A 24708-nucleotide genomic window follows, 5' to 3' on the forward strand; every position below is an offset into this window, starting at 1 on the left:
ATAAATAAATATATTTTAGATTACACGAATAAATTCTCTTTCGTCGTTCGTCTCTATTTTAGATAACAACTCTTGTGAATTTCTTCGACCATTGAATTTTTTTTCTGATTTGAACCACTCGATCTGATAACAAACTACGAGACATCTAACGAACGGCTATAATTTATCTCAGAGGTGCAAGAGAGAAGTTTTTTTTTTCCCCTATTAGAAAAACCAAGGCAGGGAAAAGAAGATAGATAAGCAAAATAAGGCCTTTTGTTTTATAGCCAAGCTTTTGGTAATGGAATAATCCCATAACAAGGGATATTCCTACAAGCGAGAGATTTGTGAGAATGATCCAACCTTAAGGACCTATTCATAAATCCACACTTAGTTCTGGACCAAAATAAAAAGAAGCAATTTATTAAATATGTTTTCAAATCACACCTTGTTGTTTCCAGCCTCCAGACTTGACCCCACCCACGAGTCAAATAGTGGAAAGACAATCCTCGCCCTCCCCCAATAGATGGCCGCATCCCGTATCCTTCTCCGAACACCGGACTGTAGAAGTATCCACCAATATTGCGCCACGTTTGCTTTTGGCACTAAAAAGGAAACGTTTATTTGTGATTTAGCACTAAACTTATCACTATTGTCTCATGAGTCCTTCTCCTGTTATTAGTATGCTTGGAAAAAATACAGAGAAGGAAAGCTCGAGACAGGGAAGGAGAAGCAGCCTCCTTTCTTGACCCCTGGCTCGTTAAATCCATTGGAAAGCCGTAACAGGGACGAAATTTGGGTGCTAACCCTAGATTTGGATCCAGCTGCTTCTCCGGATTGGGCCCAGGTAGAATGGGGATGGCCTCCCAGGACGCGATCAAGCAGCTTTCTGCACTCATGGACCAAGGTGCGTGATTTCTGCCCACGACCGGTTTTGAGCTTTTGTTTGGATTCTAGCACTTGGGTTTTTCTTGGGGTTCGATTTCGTTGGATGTTTTGGTGATGGGTCTTTTGCTTGTTGGATTATTGCAGTGGAGGAGCCGCTGAGGAGAACATTTCAGGTGTGGTCTTTTGTTACGTTGTAGATCTGGGAAATTGTAGCTTTGATTTCGTTGCTTTGATCAATTTGAGCTTTTCCTTTGTTGGTTAAAGTTTGGATTTTGATATGGTTGGTGTGTTGAAGTAGGTGTAGGGGCTTTATTTGGATCTCATAGTTCAATTTTGTTCTTTTAAGTGTTATTGCAAGTTTGTTGTTTGTGTTTTGTAGTGTAGAATATATCTACTGCATCGTGATACTTAGTTGCCAGAGGTGGAAGAAATGTTGCCATTATTCGGGTTTCTTATGGAAATTGAGCAATTGCGGCTGCTTTTATGTTTTCTGTCAACATCATAGTTGAGTGTGATAGATATCGTTGGTGTATTACGTTATTCTTGAGTATTCATCGCAGATTTGTGAAGATATTTTAACTTTTCATATTATTGAGGATAAGTAAGTGTTTTATCGGGCTAGATCTCCACTATAGAATGCTATTATATTTTTTAATAATTGGGTTAGATTTTATGGGCTTCATTGTTTGGGTTAAACTTTAGTTTTTTATTCGTCAAAATTAGTTTCTGACATACTTATAACATTGCCTGTCGGATTGGTGTAGGGTATACTGGTCTTTGGAGTCTCTTACTTCTGCAGTCCAAATAGTTTTCCTTTCCTTTTTTTTGCACGACTTTCTTTTCAGTCAGTATTCCAATGGAGTTGTGTTTCTATCCTTCATCTTCAAAAACAATACGTAGTGCTCAATATTCATCAATCTCTCATGCCTCTCTTAAATTTTCTTCCTTTGTATCAACCTATAGATGAGAGGCAAAGATGAGCTAATAATGGTTTCATTTCAGTCTTCAGTCCAGTTATAGAGTTGCATATAATTGCACAATGTTGTCGATATTGTTTGCTTGGATATTTTCACTAACCAGAGCACTTAATTGACAGTGTCGATCATGCAGGAAATCGAATATAAATTTTGTTTGTTTCTCTATCTATCAAGATGAGTTCACCAGAGAATTGACTCCCTAATATCTAGTTCTATTATATTTGTTTGCTTAAAATTTCTTATAAAGCACCAATCCTGGACAGGCTCTTTTTGCAAACTTTATTTAAAGCTTGGCGTGGCTCGATAAAATCTCAATCAAGCTCATCATGTAGTTAACTGATAATCAAAAGCTCTATCAGCTTCTAAATCAAGCTCAACTGACCTGTGGTTTACTCAGAGGAGAACCAAAAATAATCATGTTTGCAGCCCAAAAGGCATGTACTATTATAATACCTTACCTTCTATTTCCTGAAGCCATCACAAGTTGTTAAATGACTGAATAAGCCTACATTGTAAAGCTAATTACCGTATAATCATGACTCATGATACTATACTATTACTTGATGCATTGGTATCATGTTGGCTGACCTTCAGATGTTCCATTTATATTGTGAAGCATTAATTCATTACTCTTAGAGGCCTAACCATTTGAAATACCTTTTGGGGGCAACACAGGGATCTTTGGCGATTGAACTGATACTCATTTTATGCTCTTTAGAATGCTCAAAAAGGGAAAAAAAGTCTATTAAACGAAATAAAGGAAAAAGAATCTGTTAGTTATTTCTCTGATTTCTGGCATCTGCTTGTGATGTTGGATTCTTCTCTGTTTGTTTCTTTTTATATGATAACAGTACTTGACAGCTTAGTCATTTTTCTCTGTTGTCAGGCTTCTTATTTACTCTTGCATGCTGTGTTGGTCGCCCTTCTTGCATTTTCTTGGTTAATTATAGGTTCCATTGTCATACTTGCACTTGTCTGGCTGAAATTCTAGATAATTGGATTGCAAGAAGGACCTCTTTCTTGATGGCTTAAATTGGAAATATTGCTCCTTACTATCTTACGTTCATTTACAGAATGTGCACCAGGGATATCCAACAGTAACTTTGATGCGCTTTCTTAAGGCCAGAGAGTGGAATGTTCCTAAAGCTCATAAAATGGTAAGGTGTCCGCTTTCCACTTCTTTGTGGATTCTCGTTCTAAAGCACAAAGATATCTGTTACCTTTCTTATCGATAATGTTCACTTCTTTGGTGCAGCTAGTAGATTGTCTAAATTGGAGGATACAGAATCAGATTGACAATATTTTGGCTGTGAGATTCTTTTCCTCCCACAATGTCAACTCATTTGGTTTGACCATGAGATTCCATTGTATTAAATTGTTAATCCATACTTTCTCATGCTAAAGTCTGTAGCCACAAAAGATAGAATTGATTCTCATTTCCAAATGTTAAAGAAAGTATCTTCATCTTTCTAGTAGTGCAATTTTAAGTATTTCTATTTTTTTATTTGATCTTGCTGGTCAAATTTACAGGGTAGACCAATGGTTATCACTGTCAATAAATAAATTTTCTTCACATTATTAAAGAAATCACATTGCAATTAGGCTAAAAAAGTAATCAACTAAAATGGGCTATACAGAGAATGTCAATTAGCAAGAAACTATGCTATATATATTCACAACATCCAGAAATTACCTCTCTGTTATCAGTTTACTTCTCATATAATTATCCCTTGAAATGCATGTCACTCAATTCAAATATTCTGTTTTTAATGGAATCTGCTTCCTCAATGCAGAAGCCTATAATTCCAATTGATATATATAGAGCAGTACGTGACACACAACTTATTGGAATGACAGGATACTCAAAGGAGGTATGCTTATCTTCAGCTTTGATTAAAATATATTTTGTCCTTCCAACTCATTTTGTACGTAAACTTTAACTCATATTTTTTTTCTTGTTTCTTTGTCTTGTTTAAACGTTCTTTTTGTATGGTTATTGATGCTACTAGCTGTCCATGCATCAAATTTCTTTGACATGTAATGTGCAAATATATGTTGATTAATATGTCTTGCTGCATGTTAATATATAGAAAAGTATTGCTGCACAATTACTGAAGCGTACAGAGAGAATCAAAGTGGAATGAGATCTGATAAAAAAATCATGCCTCAAACTGAATATGTTCTTTTACTCGATTAACTTGTTTACATTATAGATAATGCCCTAATGGGTATCATATAACATGGATAATGTTTGCTGTGCTACAATGTACCAATAGCATGTCTCATGTCATTGACTTGTTTTGTGCTACTATAGAGATGGTAACAGCTAACTAAAGCTCACTGGTTGTATACTGTGCTGACTCTTGTCAGCTTGGAACTCCCACTCTGGGTCAACATAGGATTGTTTGATAGTGAAGTATGCATCCATGCTATAAATTTAAGTCGATACGATTAATCTGTCCCTGATCACTAGAAAATATTTAAGAGAGCTAGATAAATATCTTTTTCAGCCTTCTTATGATACTTCTTTCTTGGCTTATCTCACAGGGACTTCCTGTCTTTGCAATTGGTGTTGGACTCAGCACGTTTGACAAAGCATCTGTGAGTGTTTAATAACGTTTGTTTGTTTGGTGTGCCAAATATTGAGTGGAGATATGGGAATTTATGCTTTAGATGTCTAAGCAAATTGTTGAATATGAAAATTATAGTTTTGTATCCACCCTACCCCACCCCCTCCATCCCACACTCTGCCTCCTTCCATACGACTACTTCCACTTCCTCCTATCCCTCTTGTTGCACTCGGCGTGCCAGGTTGTGTCTTGTCTTGTGTTGATGAGCTGCTGGCACCAACCAGGTTCAGCAGCTCATATTCCTTGAAATATGATACATTAAAGTATCTGAGAGAGATCTCATGGAGGTCATTAAGAACTGTGGAGATTTGGCTGCATTATTTTTAATCCCTCTAAAGAGGTTTCTTCTTCTTGACTATTTTAATGTGTAAAAAAGTAGACAAATCCTTTTTTTCCACTTGTAGCTGGTATTCTAATATTTCTTTTTGTTTGAACTCATTAATTGTTGTTTGTAACTAGCCAATTTCTCCAGACATGAAAAACTCATATTGCTTTAAACTTTAAAGGGACTTGAGAATTCCTCAAAATGGGCATCATAATAGTTTAACTCAAGCTATAATCATGGAAATTGACCTAAAAAATTGGAATTACCATGTCATTTATACAACAAACTTTACGCGGTTGAACTTTCCTATTCTGCTGCTGGCAAGAAGTTTGACCTGTTTGATATATGAAAATATATTATCTACAATGTGCTATCTATTTCAAGAGTTATCATGATATTTCTGTCCAGTTGAAGTTACTGTGCATTTACTTTCTTTTAGGTCCACTACTATGTACAATCACACATTCAGATTAACGAGTACCGAGATCGTGTAGTTTTGGTAAGCAGTTTTTCTCTAGAGTTAAATGCTTTAGTCAGTTAGACCTTCTTTAATTCTTGATCTTCTCTAGCCTGCTGCGACTGAAAAGTTTGGGCGGCACATTGGTACCTGCTTGAAAGTTTTTGATATGACTGGTCTAAAGCTTTCAGCATTGAGCCAGCTAAAGGTACTTCAGTATTGCAATAAATAATTCTTTTCCTAAAAAATTGTTACATTACTGCAAATTTTCTTTCTTTTCAGTCCCCAGTACTTCTGTTCATATATTGTGTCAATGCATCTATGCAGCAGTCTTCAAAGCTCTTAAATTAAAGCTACCAGTCAATTAGTCGTTATAATTATGCTGCATGTAATATGTGGCACTTGCTCATGTTTTCACAAGGTAAGAATGCCCTTCCTTATATATTGTGGCAATGTTTCGCAGTTATTGACCGCGATAGCTACAGTTGATGACTTGAACTATCCAGAGAAAACACAGACATATTACATAGTAAATGTTCCATACATATTTTCGGCATGTTGGAAGGTTAGCAGACATGCATTCAAAAAGCTTTACTTATTATTAGACTCTTTTCCTTCTCTTCCGTGAAGTCATGAATTAATATACTCCTTTATTGTCTTCTATGATACTGGTTTACCAGGTTGTGAAGCCTCTTTTGCAAGAAAGGACTAGAAGGAAGGTGCAAGTCTTGCAAGGCTGTGGCAGAGATGAGTTGCTGAAGGTAAAAGAAATTTTCTTCATATTTCTCAGTTGAAGAAATGAGTGCATTTTTAATCTTGTGTGCAAACTGTAATAACCTGAGAGGAAGCCAGCAAAATGGGAGTTAGTTTCTTCCAAAATAATCGGAAAGCCAGAAAATTACCTCGGACTGAAGCAACATTCAAGTTATAAAGACCTCGTTCATATCACTTCACTACTGTTGACCAGTCTTATAGTCAAGTCCTCCCTAGGCTGATTTGCTTTATTCCTCTGTTACTGTGTATCTCTCTTTCCTTGTCGCCATGCACATCCTATCTAATTCGGTTGTTGGTTGGCATTTGTAGGTTATGGACTATGCATCCCTTCCTCATTTCTGCAAAAGAGAAGGCTCTGGATCATCTCGGTATTCATCTGATGAAACTGATGACTGCTACTCTTTGGACCATCCTTTCCACCAGCAGCTATACAATTACATTAAGCAGCAAGCATCCGACCAGGAATTTGGACTTCTGAAACAAGGATCTTTCCATGTAGACGTTCCTCAGCAGGATCTGGAGGAATCAAAGATCGTCAAGAAGATAGAGTCAGAGCTCCACAAGATTGGGGACCGAAATGGGCTTGCGCACTCAATCAGCGGCCTTAAAATTGACAGTGCATGAACATGCCCTGAATCAGAATATATCTGAAACTGCACTGTCTGAATGTTACTTTCTTCATGCATCATCAAAGTGACCACAGTGAAAGCAATCAGCTATCTTTCATTCAAAGTTTTAACCCCAAAGGTTTGGGGATATAGTAGCAAGTGCTTGCATTTACTCGATGCAGGCTCGAAGAGGAGAAACTCTAAGATGGCTAGCAAAATAGCCCAGGAGAAACTGGAAATTTAATGTATCCCGTGACCTCAGTAAATATGGAAATCCTTTGGTAGTTCGTGTACTCTCTCAGCTGTAGTCCAGAATTATCATAGGCATCTAGTTTTCTAAACAGTGAAATACATCTTGTACTTAGGAACTACTCTCACATCTAAAGCAAATAAAGTTATATTTTCCTACCTTCTGCAGTTAATTGTTTGAAGTTATATTCCTTGACAGGACTTGTATTTGTGTAGTTCTGAAAGACATGCATGCAAAGAGTAACAAATTACATCTGGAACATATTAAATTGTTCAAAATAGTTAGTAGTTCTTGAAATACTTGAAACACTCCATGCCTACTTTTTTAGGATCCACTCTAAAATATAATTTCCCCTTGCCCCTTATTCTGATTGGAGAGGCATTGGATACTGTCGAGATGCAAACGACACCTGATAACAATATGACAATCAATAATTATAAAATAAAAACATTATCATCATGCAATAATCATATATTACTTTATAAAAATTCTTAATAGAGATGCACAGCTATCATGACGAATGTAATAATATCCACTGCCATGCTGAGTTAATTACGTGCGATCATCTTAGCTAACTCTACTAAGCCAAACATGATGTATTCTAGCGCATAACCTAGCACAACATATATACCAATAACCAGTAATAAGAGAAGATAACCCCACTTAAAATCACTAGTTTCCTTGGCGAGATTTGCAGCAAAATATCATGTTACTATCAAATGAACAAAAAAAAAGATTAGCAATATAATATGGGCTAGAACGATGACCCCTAGCCCAATACCAGGCCCAAGCCCAGCCCACAAAGAGGCTTTCGGCTTTCCCCTGGCATTGCTGGACTCCAAGCAGAGGTGGAGGCGGCTGGGTTCTGAAATGAACAACTGTAGAAGAATGCGGCGCCGGTCAAACCGGCACAACAATGAGCACCATGGTTGGGTCTACTCCGGTATCGACGGCGGTCGGAACGAGGTCCAAGATTGAAGCACGTCGCCCGACAAACCGGTCGACCTCGAACATTTGCTAGTTGGATTAACTCCCACGTCGGCCAATTTTGCGAGGAAAGGGGTCCATGACGAGGTAACGTCGAGGGCATACGCAGTAGTTGGGTTGTCAAAGAGAGAGAGAGAGCTTCAATTCAATAACTGACCACACCCTTAAAAACTACCCCTATAAATCCAATATTGACCTCTCTATTTATATCCCGGCCTCTGCCTACCTTAACTCCGGAGTAGTTACTTCAGTTTCTACTGTTACGGCTAGAATTCATCGCCATAACAAACCGAAGCCGACCATATAAGTCCATCCTTTCCCCCTCCACAATCGTATACCATATCTGTGAATTTTCTCCGATCATGGAGCCTCTCGCCATCGTCACGTTCACCGGCGGCGTACTTGGCCAGCTCGGTTTCCTGATGTACCGCTTCGGTTCAATCTCTAACTTCATACGCCGCCTCATCGACTGCCTTCAGCACCCACGTCCGCCTCCGGCATTGCCGGTCGCCGCTCCGTGGAGGCAGTCTGCATCAAACCTTCGGTAATGATCACTGCATCGTCCAAGGAGAGCATCTCCTGCTCTTGGGAGAAGTTTTTAGGCAGTCCCAGATTTCCTTTTTGATCTCGTACTGTTGTTTACCGATCGTTCCGATCATAAAAACTTCAAGTTCTGAAGCCATTTGATATGTAAAAGAAAAGACTTTCTGCAGTAAAGCTAAATTAAAATCGCAGGGGGTTATATGCAAAAGAGAAAGAAAGCCCAACTACAAAAGCCATAAGCCCATCAAGGCCCATTTATCATTCAATGGACGGTCGTGCCGTTTCCACGTGTCCAGTTAACAAGTATTTTAATTATTCGTCCCTGGAACGCCGTGCCGCATCTTGAACTCGTCGTATTGGGGAGAGCAAGAAATAGTGGCCGCTCCTCTCCCACGTGTCCCTCGTTTGCTTGTTAGCGGGGCCCACTTCTCTCATTTCCACTTGACCCAGGAGCCTAGAAAAAAGTTTTTTTTTAAAAAAAAAATAGAAGAAAAAAACCCCGGAAAATTTTTGTAACCAAAATGACCTTAATAAGTTGTATTTAATTTGATCCATATATATATTGGTTTATTTTAGAAATCAACCCTAAATGTATTATAAGTTGAAGTCGAGATTTATCTACCTGTATAAGTTTTAACGTAGAAAATGTAAATTACGTAGAATTATATTCACTATTCTTTGAGATTTGACTATAAAACTTGCCTCTTGCGTCTAAAATATTATAGGATCAAACTTTAAAAATACTTACTCACGGTGTTATCGGAGTGGATTAGCTGATAACATAAGATATAATAAAAATATATTAAATAAAGAGATTTTATAAATTACATATTTTATTTTATTTCTTTTTTGATTTACATCTTATTTTTAGTATTAGTACTATAATTTTCATTTAATATTCTAATATTATTTTAACTAATTAATATCGATCAAATTACTAAAATATAATTACTATTTTTTTTTACTATCTTTTTTTTATCTATCTGCACTATCGTCGCCGTTGTCTCCGTCACCACGGGCGAATATAAAAAAAATTATAAAATCCTCAAAGATATAAATTATAAAATATCTAAAATGAGCCAAATCCATTCAATTGTTCATTAAAACAAAGGAGTTTTGGTTGGATTGTTCATTTAACTCCATCATCTCTATGAATCTGTGGGCTATTATTGTAATTTTCTGACGCGACGAGGGTTAAATATGAGTACTCGCTGCGCTTTATGCTCGGTGTACTTTTTATTCCTCCGTTTCTCTACCACCTTCGAAGGCACGCGAGGAAGAAGGAAGGAAGGAGAAGAAGAGGAAGAAGAAAGAGGAGGAAATTTCCATTTTGGTACTTCTCATGCTTTCTACCTCTTACTTCCGATCATCTTTTTGGATCCAACTGTTGCAGGGAAAAAAAAAGTTTTTAGTAATCTGAATACGATGGACCGACATAGTTTCTTGTTACTTCTTTTATTTTATTTATTCTTAGTTTACGAATATAGGATAAACGCTGGAGAAGATGTTCTTTATTGTAATTCGAGTTACAGTCCTATAATTTCATTCTGTACGACAAGATGTTCGGGTTTGTTTGTGGAAATTTGTTTCTGTTGATATATTCTTGGTTTATGTGATGAATGGAATGGATCAATAACACCAGTTAATTTGAGAGTTAAATTGCGGACAAAAAGTGGGAGAAAATAAAAATTCCCAGTTGGTAGCATTCAATAGAACGGCAGCCTTATACGAATGCGGAAAAAAAGAAGCAAATTTGAAAGTAATTGTTGGATTTGTTCCGTAATTTTAAATCAGACAGGGAACTAAAAAGTTCATACCAAGTTGCGTGAGGCAGTGTCATGCTATGCCTATCAAGTTAGCAACTTGGTAGTTACATTGCAAGTTGTTTTATGTAGTAATTAAAGGTAGTCTTTTTTCCTCTTCACAGGCTAAGTAAATTTAGGAATCTAGGCATGTTTTCATCAGTGGCAACAATGATAAGCTAATGTTTCATATTTCAATTACTATTACTGTGCGTAAAGTTCATTTGTGTTCCAATCACTAATTTTCTTGTAGATTCAATGAAAGGAAAGCTATTAACTGTAGAATTTAGACAGTGCTGGAATCCCAGTTCTCAATCTTGATGCAGTCCTTTATAAATATAAACTCTGTATATGAATAGCACTTGAAAAGCAAAGGAACATTACATTCTTGCATTATCTGGTGGACTTAGGTTAGTTTGACCTCTCTTCTCTATTAGGCGCTCTCTTATTTCCTATAAGTAAGGTGACCACCTGTGCCATACTGCCATATCTATTCTATGATCTTGTCTGTTATTCAAAGAGGTTGTTCCTCTAAGGTTAATTGCATCATGAGTTCATATTTCGTGACCCACCTTTGTTGTTCTTCTAGAACATTTCATTTTACTATTTGTACTAACTGATCCAATTTGCTTTCATATAGTTGGAAAAGATGCTGATTACAAATATATAGCCAAAGCATGGGAGACACTGGTGGAGATCATTTAAACATGCCCCTTTTAGGAAGACTTTCTAGGATTTACTTGGCAGTCATGAAAGAATATAGTTTACATGGCATTGTTGCTGCTCTTGTGGTTGCTATAATTCTGCCTTTAGTATTTTCCTCAATGAAGGTAAGCAAAAAGTTCAGAAAAAGAGCAGTACCAGCTGATGTAGGTGGTGAACCAGGTGTTACAATGCAAAACAGTAAATTCTCATCTTTAGTTCAAGTTCCATGGGAGGGGGCAACAACAATGGTAGCTCTTTTTGAGCAATCTTGCAGAAAGTATGCTCATGCACAGTTTCTTGGAACAAGGAAGGTAATCACGAGAGAGGTAACAGAATCTGGTGATGGGAGGAAATTTGAGAAGCTACACCTTGGTGAATATGAATGGCAAACTTATGGAATGGCCTTTGAAAGAGCTTGTAACTTTGCTTCTGGTCTTATCAAAATGGGCCACAAAACAGATACTCCCGTTGCTATTTTCTCTGATACAAGAGCAGAGTGGTTCATAGCCTCTCAGGTGGTTATATTTTCTTCATATCATATAATGCATTTTAGAAGAATAACAAACATAAAGTACAAAATGATAACTCTTTTCATTTTATATCAGGGATGCTTCCGTCAAAATATAACAGTTGTAACTATCTATGCATCTCTTGGTGAGGATGCATTGGTTCACTCACTTAATGAGGTAAGTATATATTGCTCATATAGTTCTTGCCTGGTATGTTTTGATTATTATATTCTTGAAAAACTTGATTTACTTTTTTTTCATTAGGAACATTCTCCTTTTGCCCTTCTTTTGCTTCAATGTTCCCATTGACATTTTAATTGAGTGATTGAAAGCAATGACAATGATGAGTATTTCTACATTATCAAGAGCAATGATAATAAAGAATAGATACATCATCAATAAATATAGCGGATTCATAGTCATTCATATGGAATAGGCTACTTGCCATCACTTGGTGGTTTTACAAGTTTTTGTATGGTGTCTGGACTTCTGATGTGAATGTATCTGCACTCAAATGAATATAATATGGTGAAATATCTTCATGCTCTTGTTCCGACTTCCTTTATATGATTGAAATTAGTAAATTATGCTGCAATTTCCTCTAACATATATTTCTTTTGGTGATGCATTTTCAGACACAGGCGTCAACAGCCATTTGTGATTCAAAGCAACTAAAAAGGCTACCTGCAATAAGCTCAAGATTACAGAGTATTAACCATGTTATCTATTTTGAAGATGAAGCAATTGACGATGATGTAAAGAATCAAATGGAGCAGCATTGGACAGTTCTGTCCTTCAATGAACTTGAGAGGCTTGGCAAAGAAAACCCTGTTCCTCCAAGACTACCTTCAAGTACTGATGTTGCTGTCATCATGTACACAAGTGGAAGTACTGGCCTCCCAAAAGTGAGCTATTCTCTGAAGATATTATCATTTTATACATTGCAAAAATAATATGGTGATATGAAGCTGCATGCATAAGATATTTATTATGCTGGGAAGGTATATGATCAGACAAATAGAGTGATAGACATGCCATTTTTAATTAAAATTTCTGGGCTTATATAGAAACTTACTCAAGGTAATTTTCTTATAGTAAAAAACATAGAATCAGTATCATTTTGATCTAATTCAATAATTTGGTTTTTTTATGTAGGGAGTCATGATTACACATGGAAATATTGTGGCCACAGCAGCAGCTGTTATGACTATCATTCCCAAGATAGGAACCGGTGACATATACCTGGCATACCTACCCTTAGCTCATGTTTTTGAACTAGCAGCTGAGGTGATTATATGCTTAATTTTTCATTCCAATTACATAAATATATGTTGGAAATTAGTCATAACAAGGACTTATTTTCTGGGCCTAGGTTGTTATGTTATCTACAGGTTGTGCAATAGGCTATAGTTCGCCTTTGACTATGACTGACACATCAAATAAGATCAAGAAAGGGACCAAAGGAGACACATCTGCATTAAAACCTACTCTCTTGATTGCAGTTCCTGCAATTCTAGATCGTATTAGAGATGCAGTGCTGAAGAAGGTTTAAGTTTCTTTACCGAACACTAATTACCATGTGATTTGAATTCTTCCTATTTTTTGTGCATCCAGAAAACATTTCAAGAAAAGGGATCATCTCTGAAAATTTGCAAATTTCCTTAATTTCAGATTGAGGAGAAGGGTGGCCTATCTAAAAAGCTTTTCCATCTTGGATATAAACGAAGACTAAGAGCAATTGATGGAAGTTGGTTTGGGGCTTGGGGACTAGAAAGATTTCTATGGGATATCTCTGCTTTCAAACCAATTCGTTCTTTGGTTGGAGGACGTATACGTTTTGTACTTTGTGGTGGAGCTCCTCTATCTAGTGACACACAAAGATTCATCAATATATGCTTAGGGAAAGTTTTTCTTATTGTTATTTCTAAGTTATTTGTATGCTCTCTGAATTAATAAGCTTAACATAGCTCATCTATCTAGTGCTTTTGGTGTATTATTGCATCTAAAATATGCAGGACTCTCTTGACATTCTTCTTCTAATACTTGAATATATTTCTTGTTACAGTGTTCCAGTCGGTCAAGGATATGGATTAACTGAGACATTCGCAGGGGCAGCCTTTTCTGAGTGGGATGACCCAAGTGTGGGTCGTGTTGGTCCACCTCTGCCTTGCTGCTACATTAAGGTGCCTTTCTTTCTTTCTTTCTTTCTTTCTTCACATAATTTTGGATTATATGTAAGTGTTCGAAGGTCATACTTTTCTGCACACAAAGAAGATTAAAAGTTTCAGTTAACTGACTTTGATCATCTTGCACTATTAGGATCTAGTTATGTTTTGATGTCACTTGCAATTAATCAACTCTTATAACTCGTCAAAAAGGCATCTTAAAGATTGTACTGTTTGGGACATACTTTTTTAAGGACCATCAATATAATGAAAGTTCGAACTGGTCTTCAATCATGTGGGCTATATTTCTTCATAATTTTTCTGTCTTCCATGTCCATCAATGGCTTGTTGTGGTTACTCTAAGATAGTCCTCTGTAAATATCAATTCCCTGAAATAGATATATGTATATAATAGATGGGCCATGGGTGGTTGTCCAATAATAGGCTTTAAGTATTTCCAAATGCCACTTAAGCAAATAAGACTTATACCACAAAACCCACGCAATATAAGATGCATAACCAAATAAAAGCTTCTACCAAATAAGGCTCCTAGCAATATAGAAGACCAGGAACATGGATTAACTCTATCAATGTTGCTCTTGTTAACCTAGATATCTTGTGTGAATCCTGATCAACTGCTGTTGGTTTTTGGGTGGACCTATTCTGCTTACATGAGGATGGACGTACTTCTGCTTGTGATGATGACATGACTACTAGTGAGGAGGAGACTGTTAAAAGAAGTAGGCTATTATCTTGTAGAACAAATTGTTTATTATTCATCATAAGATGATCTGTCCATGGTCCTGTTTATCTGTTCTCTCATCTCATTCGAAATCATGAAGGGAATCACTTTTGCCATGCAGTTACATCTTTACATGATTCAATTAAAGTTTTTAGTTCATGAACTTGTTCATGTGAGTGTTTCCTTTATTTGTCTATAATTCTCTTTACATGTCTAATATGCTTCTTGTATTTTTTATATAGCTTATTTCTTGGGAGGAAGGTGGTTATACAATCTTTGATTCTCCAATGCCTCGAGGAGAGGTGGTTGTTGGTGGATATAGTGTAACAAAAGGTTATTTCAAAAATGAGGCAAAAACAAATGAGGTTTACAAAGTAAGGTTCATTACTATGATGTTTCTCCTTAATTATATAGCGCGATGGCACTGAAATTTGTCCACGTGCTTCAGCTGGATGATAGGGGAATGCGATGGTTTTATACGGGTGATATTGGCCAATTTCATCCTGATGGCTGCGTTGAAATCATTGACAGAAAGAAGGATATTGTGAAACTTCAACATGGAGAGTATATATCTCTTGGAAAGGTACCTGAAGCTTTTCTTTTTTTCCTTTTCTAAATAATGTTTTATGCTGTATATTTAGATGAAAAAAAATTTACATTCCCTTTCCTCTTTCTCTCAGGTTGAGGCAGCTCTGGCCGCAAGCAATTATGTGGATAACATTATGGTCTATGCTGATCCCTTTAATAATTACTGTGTTGCCTTGGTTGTACCTTCACATCAGGTCCTAGAAAAGTGGGCTCAGGATGCCGGAATAGAATACAAAAATTTTGAAGAGCTGTGCCAGAATGATCAAGTCATCCATGAAGTTCAGCAATCTCTTTCAAAGGTTAGAGTGCAACTAGAATAATTATCTTTTCCTTCTTTTCTTTTTTCCTTGTTGTTTGTGATCATGTTACGGCTTTTAATAGATGGCTCCATGAGGATTATGTGTAATTAATTGTAATCTATTAAAATGTTGATAGTGAAACTAGAGCATGCACTAATAGGCATGACATGTGCAAATTTTACTGTGACATTACAGTGTTTTAAATATGTAATTCATGGACATCCATCCTGCATCTAACATTAAGTTACATAATTGTGTTCATTGTGCAGGCAGCAAAAGCTGCTAAGCTCGAGAAGTCTGAAGTTCCAGCCAAGATAACATTGCTGCCTGATCCGTGGACACCTGAATCTGGACTCGTCACCGCGGCTCTCAAGTTGAAGAGGGAACAGTTGAAGACCAGATTCAAAGATGAACTCCAGAAGTTATATCACTAAACCTCAAGTTGTTGCTATAGTATCATGATGGCTCACCGTTGTGCCATGTTAAGTAATGATTTTCTTTTCTCTTTCTTTTTTTCTTTTTCTTTTGTCAATTTGGAACTTTGCTACTTATCTGTGGTTAAAATAAATAAAAGGCGGCCCCCATGTATCTCAAACCAAATTATATATTGATATCTGCAGCTGATAAATGCTTAGATGTCTTTCTTCTTTTTCTACCAACTCTCTGCTTGAATAAGTGGCTCACAGTGCCCGCATTAACTGAAGCAGAATTCATTCTGTAACTTTTTTTCCAGTTCATGTGGTGAATTTTCAATTGAATTATTTTGTTCCTTAATGGATGCAGCAGGACTAGTTAATCTGCAGAATTATTTTTGCTGCAGAGTTAATGCATGTTGTACTGAGAGGCGAGATGTATGCAGTCTCATTTTTATTTCTTGAGATACTATTTCACTTTTTCACCCAGTGGCAAAAATTATCTTGGATTGTTTGGATTCTTGCTATTTGGCAGCATACATTTATTGAACAATTGGAACTTGCTATGTGGAAATCTTGGGTATCAGATCAGATAGCGAGTGAGAACTCAACCTATTGATATAACTCTTTAAAGTATCATTATTATCATCCTTCACGTATCTAGATACTTTGATCTAGATAGACACATCTCTACTATTTTTCTGACAAAAGTTGACGAGGAAGTGCAACCTGGATGTTTCATCTATGTAAATATGAACACCACTATGGATAGAGGTATCATGCGTTTCTGAACCATAACATGCCAGACGATAAGAATACAATTTATGGGAGGCGGTGGGCTTTTGCAGGATGTATAAAAAGAATCCTTCCTAAAATAAATAGGGCTCGGCTCCTATGTAAACATTCTAAATAGAATTCTTCCTAAAATAAATAATTTTAAATTGTAAAAATTATAATACACATTAAAACTACTTTTTTTTTCTTCAATTTCTTTATTACCGATATAGAGATGTATCTATAAAATATATAAGGCCCTTTTTAATTTTTCTTATTTATAAAAGTACATAAATATATATAGTAAATTAGATGTATTTAGAAAATAGGGGGCTCCTTTCTAAGTGGGGCCTTAGGTGGCCTGCTCAAAACTAATTAGCAAATTAACTAAATATGTTGATAATATTTAGCACGACGGTCGATCTAATTAAGAATCTTATGTTGAGTGTTGGAGGTAATCTACGGTGAAAATTTCCCTTTTTCACTAATCTATTGTCTCTATCCGCCGCAAAAATTATTAGAACTCTACTATAACTTTCAAATTATTTGCGGAAGCACTAAATTTCTTAGTCAAATAATAAATCACTCTCAAATAAAACTATTTACAAAGTCATGCCCTTTATCAACGACTTACTATTAATTCACCGGAAACAACTCCTTTCTAAGATATTATACTACGTAGATCGGTAGCTCGACTCAGCGGTCAACGATTAACCAATACTCTCGTGCTTATATAGTTATATGACGATAACTATAATACCTTAAAATAATTTAAAAATTATCTTAAAGCATTATATTTTGCCAGATTAAATGGGTAAAAACTCCTTTTAAGAGTTCATGATCTATATAAAGACCCTAACAAGAACCCAACTATAAATCTAATTAACCGCTTTCCAAATTTGTGAAGGAGACATTCCGACGACCTTCCAAATAAATCAGCCATATTTGGCATATGATCTTCTGGGACTAGCCCCACTATATAACAAGCCAACCCATTACCTCCAACATCGGCAGGGCTGGGTCCCACCTAAAATTTGAGGTTGGGTCACTCGCGGTGGGCTCACCGCCTATGCCTTGACTCTTCGGTTGTCCAATAAAGTTGATCTGGTCACCCGCAGTGATCCTACGGCGTCTTCCTTTATATAGCGATCGTCCTCTTCGACCAGTGTTGCTCTCCAAGTTTTCTATTCTCGTTCTTGGGAGAAGAAGACATGGAAGGGATCCTGGTGGGGTCTTCGACAAAGGTGAGGGTTTCCGCACCAAGATTCGTGCAAGTGCGAGGTGAGCGCGGGGGAAATCTCCACCGGAGTGCGAAGTTTGCGGGGATTGTGACGGGTGGCTCGCGGAAATCGACTCCTCTCCGTTACGGGCAAGGTGAAGAGGTCTGTGAGATAAAGAAGCAAGATTTTTGCCATTTGAGTTTTCTTTATTTAGGTTTGTTTGTCTTGGATTTGTCTAGGAAGTTATGCAACTTATGCTTTTTAGTGGAAGAATTTGCTAAACTGTCGGTGGATTAGCTAGGTGAATAGTTAGTTTGTTACTTCGGGTTGTTTGTGATCGTGAGTAAATTTTCTCCAATAAATGTTGGTTTTTGATTAAGTGGGTCATATAAGTTTGTGAAAAAGGAAGGGCATTAAGATGTTTCATTTATGTATCGCTATCTACAAGGACACTACTTCTGGCTGTAGATTTAGAAAAGTCCAGGAGAAGTAGTTTGCCATTTTTGTGACAACTATTTAGTCTTTGCAAATTTTTCTATATGTCAAAGTTAAATGTTACTTGCAAATTTATTAGTTTTTATTGTATATGTACGAAAACTTGGAATACATATATTCTTTTCAAGTATTTGTCGTTTGGAGATTACGTTCAAGGGCTGTCAAGGGATGGTAAAAATTAAGATCTTTGAAAACGTTTTGCAAGATATTCCTATGTGACAGTCTCCGGTTGAAAAAGATTATAAGAAATATACTAGCCTGACTCTATTGGTTGAAACGTTGGAGAAATGGCATAGTTTATCTTTGGATGTTGATGAAAGTTGAAATGAAGGTGTTGAAGTGACAAATCGATGGACAGATTTGGCGTGTTAGTTCTGCTTTCTATATCTTGGCCCTCATTTTTTGCTTTCTTATATGCTAAGTGATGAATAGATTTTGCACGTTTATTCTTATATGCTTACTTATTGATGGACTAATTTCTTATATTATCTGTTTCTTACCATGTTTGCACCATTATCAATTTTGTAATTTGTTCAAAGAAGGATTCTGCTCTACATACATGTTATATTCGTTCTTGCAGGAGTCCCCTAGTAATCCTTGCACTCTTACGTTCAATTATGACATCATTAACTCTGTTGAAGTTAGAGACTGGGAAAGTGGAAAGTCACTAAACGACATAGCAGCAAAGCAAGGGATTAGAATCAGAAGAAGCTATCGTACTAAGTACTTTTCTGAGGGCTTGGAGAGTGGGCAAGCCACTCCCCGCAATATCCTAGAGAAAATCATATGGGACAAGGAAGTGGAAGTTTCACAGGCACTGCAAATTTCTCTTTAGTAAATTAGCTCAATCATTTTTTTCTTGACGAAGAAATTAATGGTACGTTGTGATCTTTGGATGTGTAGTTCAAAGAGGTGAAATCACTTGACATGTTGAATAAATCTATCGAAGATGCTCCTCCTGTTAGAGATTTTCTTGGGGCTCTCAGGGCATCCTATCATCGAAATGGTGTTCCGGCATTGATAGCTGAGGTGAAAAAGGCTTCCCCGAGCAGAGGCATTCTGAGGGAGAACTTTGATCCAGTGAGTTCCACATACCTTCCGTTCCTTTAATTAACAACAGCCAAGGAATGATTAATTAGTACTGATTTTAACAACATTTTGTGCAAGTTCTTGAAATAATTTTTTTCTTTTTGTTAGAGTATAAAATAATAAAATCACAATTCTCTTATAGCTTAAGCTTTTAAAGTAGTTGGTGAGTTAATATTGTTTAACTTGATGTGCTTGCTTATAATACTTTGGGCAACAAAAGCATAGTCGTTAATATAGTCTACTGGCAGATGAAGTTTGACGAGTAACGTACTTAATGGAGTTGATGAAGTGCTAATGCTGAGGTAAACTAGGCATATGACTGATTAAGCTGGTTTCCTGCCAATTCTCTAGAGAACTGAAAGTTCTGAATTTCCTCCAAAACTGTTGTGTTAAGTTTGTATCCACCTTTAGCTCTATATAGGGCAACTCCTAAATGCCATGTGCTAATCACTGCAAGTAGATTTTCAGGTGAACTTTTCTTAGACGAAGATTAAATGTTAATTGGTGCCTCTTTTATTCTTGCATTGTCTTCTTAGAATAATATGACTGTCGAAACCTTATTGGCTAAGGCACAATGATCTGTTCAACATTCACATGTTTGCCACTTTTTCATTATTTATAAAAGTAGGCTTTTACTACTGATGAAGTTTGTGACAGGTTCAAATAGCTTGTGCTTATGAGAGGAATGGTGCCGCATGCTTAAGCATCTTGACAGATGAGAAGCACTTTCAGGTGAGATTTATAGAATTATAGCTAATTAATAGTATGTGCATCTACTCATCCAAAATGTGCACCTCAATAGCATTAGCTTGGTGGCCTCCATTAATTTGTTGACCATATAGGGAAGCTTTGAAAATCTAGAGGCTGTACGTAGAGCGGGGGTACAGGTATGTATCTGCACAATTCATTCAACAAAACTGAATTAATTTTTAATGATGATAATTACTTCCATTTAATCTTCTTCCTCTGCAAACTCGTTTAATGGAATTAAAAATGTGTAATGGGAAATTTCAGTGCCCTCTTCTTTGCAAAGAGTTCATCATTGATTCTTGGCAAATTTATTATGCGCGTTCAAAAGGTGCCGATGCTGTTTTATTAATTGCTGGGGTGTTGCCTAATCTGGACATCAAGTACATGACTAAGATATGCAGGGAGCTTGGTTTAGCAGCACTTATTGAGGTCAGACTTTTTTTCTTCAAATTGTGCATCATATTGCCTACATCTTATGTTGATTCTGAGAGTCATTCCTATATATGAAGCATGATAAGAAAAAATTTGGACAACCAAAATGGAGAATTAATATTCTCGAGATGTGGAATTACGTTGGGAAATTTTGGGGCTTTTTAGAAGAAGTTGGGCCCGTTTGATTTCATGTGTTTCAACTTTCAAGATGCAACATCTGTAGTACTAGCTGAGAAACCAATGTAAACAAAAGTCTTATATCCTCTATATTATCTTCCCATGAATGGTTGAGGGAATATGTTTTGACATCCACATAATTGAAATGGATGTCATGATGCAATATTTGAGCTCAACTTATTTCTTGGAAAAATATTTCTGAGGATGCAGTTTTTCTAAATACCTGAAGCCAAATGGTCCCTTAAAGTTTTTCAAACATTGATAGGATTTAGATTTTTCATCTGCTTGTTATCTACATTGGCACTTTAGAGAATTATACTTTAAGGATGTCAAATATTTTTTTAGCTGTAATTCCTATATCTGCAAGCATTTCAGCTAAATATTTTCTGCATTTAGAATATACGTTCAAGCAAATACTAAACTTAAATCTTGGTTTCTTGGTCCGTCTTATCTGCAGATTGATGTTCGATTGAAGACTAGGCTACTTTTGTGAGAATTAGAATGTCAACAGTTGTACATTTTCTTCCTTTTTAGTCCCTACATGACAATTAGTTATTCTCCTACATTCTCTCCATGTACATCAGATCTATTGAACTCTGAGTCTTTCATGGTAGAGCATTAAAAAAACTTTTAAGATTTTTTCCCTCTTTAGTTATGTATTATGAAGTCTGATTTAAAAATTTTAGGTGCATGATGAAAGAGAAATGGATCGTGTACTGGGAATAGATGGGATTCAACTTATTGGCATCAATAATCGAGATCTCGGTATGCTGTTCTATCTGCAATTTTGCAGGGGCCTTTTCAATCATCTTGTATTATCTCAGATAGTAAAATCTTATTAAATAATTCTCTCCTGCATCGCTGTCTATTGTTCCTATAGTAGAATCCTAAGTATTCCTAATGGTTCTTGAGTAATTGTAAAAATGATTTTCTTAAAGCACTGACCCTTTATTATGAAACCTATTCAGAGTTTACAGTACCCAAATTATCGATTTTATGAAACCTAAATGTATTCTTAATGTCTTTCTTCTGTCTTCTATACATAAGTTCTGATTGAAACGAAGTTACTTGAGGCATGTGGGTTATCTCTTAGTGGCTCTTGACGTGGCTGGTATGCCTTGACTTCCATATGAAGTGTCATCAACATGTTGGCATGTAAGTATGCAACACATCATCACAGTATGTTTTGATGTCTACATCTCCTGGTCAGCATAGCAGCCTTGCTGAACAGCACATTATCCATGATTCACTGTCTGAAATCTTTGTTTAACTACGACGGTAAAAAATTACTATTGTTGTCAATATAACAGTAATTGGGGACTCAGCTCTCAACTCTCTAGTTAGATATTTCTTACTGTTGGGCCAATATCTTTTGGCTGTTCAACAAGATATGTAGTAAGCACTGTAAAAACAGCGAAAATAAATCTGAGAATAGAACATGTTATCAGTCACCTGAAATAATGCTGGAGAAGCATTTGAGAACAGAAGTCATGCACAAGATTACAAAGGGGTCAGGTTTTTTTGTGTTAGATGCAATTTCCACTGTGAAAAAGGATGGTTAGCACTTAGGAGATGATAAATCTGTAGTAGTTAGCACCATAATTATTTTCAGATGTCAATGGACCAATTGTTGTATGCAAGAAAGCTCTCTTGATAACCTTTTGAGGGATTTTATTTCTGCTTTTCAAATTCTCAATTGTGAACTTTTTGTTGTTTCATATGTCATATTTATCTATATGTTTACTTGTTTTGTTTCAACATCGGGCATTTTCTAAAAGTACTTTTAATTTGCAGAGACATTTGAAGTAGATATTTCAAATACGAAGAAGCTTTTGGAGGGAGAGCGTGGTGAGATTATCCGTCAACGAGGAATTACTGTAAGTGGACTTTTGCATCTCCATTCCTGATATAGTATTTTTTTAAAATATTAATTTCAGTCCAATACATTTTTCAGGGAACTATCCTTGTAGTTCAAGCAGCTTTATGATATGGACTTCTTGAATCATGGTTGTCTCATTGTCTGTCACTAGAATACCCTACATCATATCTAGGGCTTTAAGTAATTCGTTCAAGTAAAGCCTCATCTTAACTTAAAAACTAAGTATTTTCTTTAGGTTTTTTATAATATGTAAGATTGATTTCTGGGAATATTTTCTAGGTATTGAAGAATAAATGCCACCTGTTTTGGCATAATTAATTGAAGAGTTGAATTAGTTGCGGTATGACATGTTTCCGGATTGTAATGAAGCTGCAAATTTGAATGTTCATAATAATTTCTTTATAGAGATTTTCATTATATTATAAACTGGTCATAGCAAGAATTACCTACAAGTCTGACGCACCTCCTACCTTTTTTGTCCATTAGTTTTCTTGAATTATGGAAGCTGTTGATTCTTTCAAGTCCAACATTTCAGTTAATAATCTTATATATTATTTATTTTATTTTTATGCAATGTCCTTTTTCGTTGCCTTGAGTTCAAATACTTGGCATTTCAGGTGGTGGGGGAATCTGGGTTATTTACCCCTGAAGACATTTCATATGTGCAAGATGCTGGAGTTACAGCAGTAAGTCTACAATTTCTCTAAATTACAAGTAGTGGAAGTTTGGAATATAAGTATATAAGTGGCTCTCGTTTTATGATCTATGCCGATTACCTGATAATCTATTATCAAGAAATTGAATAGCTATCAACTGGTTTAAGTTATGTAGTTGTTTAGTATGTCATGTACTTCAGGTTTTGCAATTAGTTAGCATCATTCATCAGTGGCGGCCATTCACTTGAGGAAGACCCATTGGTTTATTTGTTATCAGAGGCGGAAGAACCTGTCCATCTTGAAACAGAGCATGCCGCTGCCCTTGTTCTCGTTGAAGTCAAACAAACTTGTTTCTAGCTGCAATATCATAATTGTTGTAGAGATAATTAGGATTAAAGAGAGATCACGTTAAGATAGGAAGTCAAAGTTGATGTACCGTGATTGTCCGCCAATGTGCAATTCGGGTTTCTTTTCACTGATTAATTGGTCTGCAGTAGAAGATTATGCAAGTTTTCTTAGGATCAATGGGGAAACTGAGTTCTAACTTATCTAGCTCCTGTATTGCATAACAGTAGCACAGAGAGGTTCTCGTCCTAGTTTAAAGTTGTGAATCTAAACGATCAGGCATGATAAATTTCATTTACTCAATTGCAACTAGACCTGTAACTATACAAGCAATTGTTCATTGTTCAGCTTGATTATTATCACGGTTAGGAATCTTTCTCTTGCTTTCTCATATAGAATGTGAGTAAAGTCTTTTACTTAATTGCAACCAGATCTTGTTAATAAACTCTTTAATCTTTTCTTTGTATTGGTTAAATTCTCCTGCGATCTAAAATACTTGGATGAGAAGATTAAACTCTTTTACTACTGATTACAGGTTTTGGTTGGGGAGTCGCTTATCAAGCAGAATGATCCTGGCCAAGCAATATCAGAGCTATTTGGTAGAGATATATCTGTATGACTGGAGTGCCTGTCCGAAAGTCCATCGGCAACCTTGCATGTAACCTAGAGAAGGATCTAGCTTTTGATCCCATAGGCCATAACATGGAATAAAGGCCTCATATAAGTTAGTGAAGTGTTATGTATGATCTGTTGCATACTATCCTGTTAACATAACAAAGAAATTATTCCTCAAAATGAGAAATGGAAGCTCCGTTTAACTTACTCTTATCTACTTTGAACTTAAGCACTTAGACGCACTTGACCTTATTACAGTCTTAGCTAAGTTGTATCCATTAGTCAGTCATTAATGGGAATATAAGAAGTTTTATTTATCCCTGTTGGATTTGAGAATGATTTGGCATAGTTCGATAATTTAGCAATTTATGGTGAAAAATATTAGCGCTAATGAACTTCATCGATTTCACCATGTACATCATTTAAATTTGCCCTCTTATTTATTTATTTGGTTTAAAAGATAGAAAATTTATATTTAATGGCCTACCTTTTTTTTGTGCATTTTTGTGTTTTTAATATTTTAAAAAGAATTTCTATATTTTACTAATCCAAATTACCTTTTTTTTAATAAAAAAAATTTATCCAAAATACTATATCCAGCTCAGAATACCCTTAACTAAAATACCTCACCAAAT

At 36.1% G+C, this 24708-nt stretch overlaps 3 protein-coding genes across 4 annotated transcripts; all 3 read left to right on the plus strand.

The window, feature by feature from the left end:
* The first annotated feature begins 590 nt into the window (after nt 1-590).
* LOC140795673 (phosphatidylinositol/phosphatidylcholine transfer protein SFH9-like) lies at nt 591-7046 on the plus strand. 2 transcript variants are annotated; one of them, XM_073148376.1, is made up of 11 exons: nt 591-886; nt 1012-1040; nt 2918-3001; nt 3100-3153; nt 3638-3715; nt 4392-4445; nt 5239-5298; nt 5369-5464; nt 5720-5821; nt 5937-6017; nt 6340-7046. In XM_073148376.1, exons 1-11 carry the CDS (start codon nt 832-834, stop codon nt 6652-6654), a joined length of 1008 nt encoding a protein of 335 aa, XP_073004477.1. In that variant the 5' UTR covers nt 591-831; the 3' UTR covers nt 6655-7046. The 2 variants fall into 2 exon arrangements, with proteins under 2 accessions (XP_073004477.1, XP_073004478.1); XM_073148377.1 differs by lacking the exons at nt 591-886; nt 1012-1040 and adding an exon at nt 2137-2278.
* Nucleotides 7047-9634: 2588 nt separating this feature from the next.
* Nucleotides 9635-15862, plus strand: LOC140795674 (long chain acyl-CoA synthetase 8-like). Its single transcript, XM_073148378.1, has 12 exons — nt 9635-9751; nt 10861-11440; nt 11531-11611; nt 12070-12339; nt 12590-12721; nt 12807-12980; nt 13106-13334; nt 13499-13617; nt 14584-14715; nt 14790-14924; nt 15022-15228; nt 15498-15862. The coding sequence occupies exons 2-12, from the start codon at nt 10898-10900 to the stop codon at nt 15660-15662; spliced, it is 2187 nt and encodes a 728-aa protein (XP_073004479.1). The 5' UTR covers nt 9635-9751; nt 10861-10897; the 3' UTR covers nt 15663-15862.
* Nucleotides 15863-17508: 1646 nt separating this feature from the next.
* Nucleotides 17509-24280, plus strand: LOC140795567 (indole-3-glycerol phosphate synthase, chloroplastic-like). Its single transcript, XM_073148231.1, has 10 exons — nt 17509-17797; nt 18711-18944; nt 19034-19210; nt 19877-19951; nt 20062-20106; nt 20234-20398; nt 21265-21343; nt 22373-22455; nt 23075-23143; nt 23994-24280. The coding sequence occupies exons 1-10, from the start codon at nt 17627-17629 to the stop codon at nt 24075-24077; spliced, it is 1182 nt and encodes a 393-aa protein (XP_073004332.1). The 5' UTR covers nt 17509-17626; the 3' UTR covers nt 24078-24280.
* The last annotated feature ends 428 nt before the right edge of the window (nt 24281-24708 follow it).

This window comes from Typha latifolia, chromosome 9 (assembly GCF_019914945.1).
Source record: "Typha latifolia isolate L0001 chromosome 9, TyphaL0001v2, whole genome shotgun sequence".
NCBI classification, from domain to species: domain Eukaryota; kingdom Viridiplantae; phylum Streptophyta; class Magnoliopsida; order Poales; family Typhaceae; genus Typha; species Typha latifolia.

Coding starts and splice junctions, on each gene's coding strand:
- LOC140795673 (XM_073148376.1), top strand. CDS start 832: ATGGGGATGGCCTCCCAGGACGCGATCAAGCAGCTTTCTGCACTCATG. Junction 5,822..5,936: donor TATTTTCGGCATGTTGGAAG/GTTAGCAGACAT, acceptor CTGGTTTACCAG/GTTGTGAAGCCTCTTTTGCA. Junction 6,018..6,339: donor GCAGAGATGAGTTGCTGAAG/GTAAAAGAAATT, acceptor TGGCATTTGTAG/GTTATGGACTATGCATCCCT.
- LOC140795674 (XM_073148378.1), top strand. CDS start 10,898: ATGGGAGACACTGGTGGAGATCATTTAAACATGCCCCTTTTAGGAAGA. Junction 12,722..12,806: donor TTTTTGAACTAGCAGCTGAG/GTGATTATATGC, acceptor TTCTGGGCCTAG/GTTGTTATGTTATCTACAGG. Junction 13,335..13,498: donor ATTCATCAATATATGCTTAG/GGAAAGTTTTTC, acceptor TTTCTTGTTACA/GTGTTCCAGTCGGTCAAGGA.
- LOC140795567 (XM_073148231.1), top strand. CDS start 17,627: ATGGAAGGGATCCTGGTGGGGTCTTCGACAAAGGTGAGGGTTTCCGCA. Junction 19,952..20,061: donor CAGATGAGAAGCACTTTCAG/GTGAGATTTATA, acceptor TTGACCATATAG/GGAAGCTTTGAAAATCTAGA. Junction 23,144..23,993: donor AAGATGCTGGAGTTACAGCA/GTAAGTCTACAA, acceptor TACTGATTACAG/GTTTTGGTTGGGGAGTCGCT.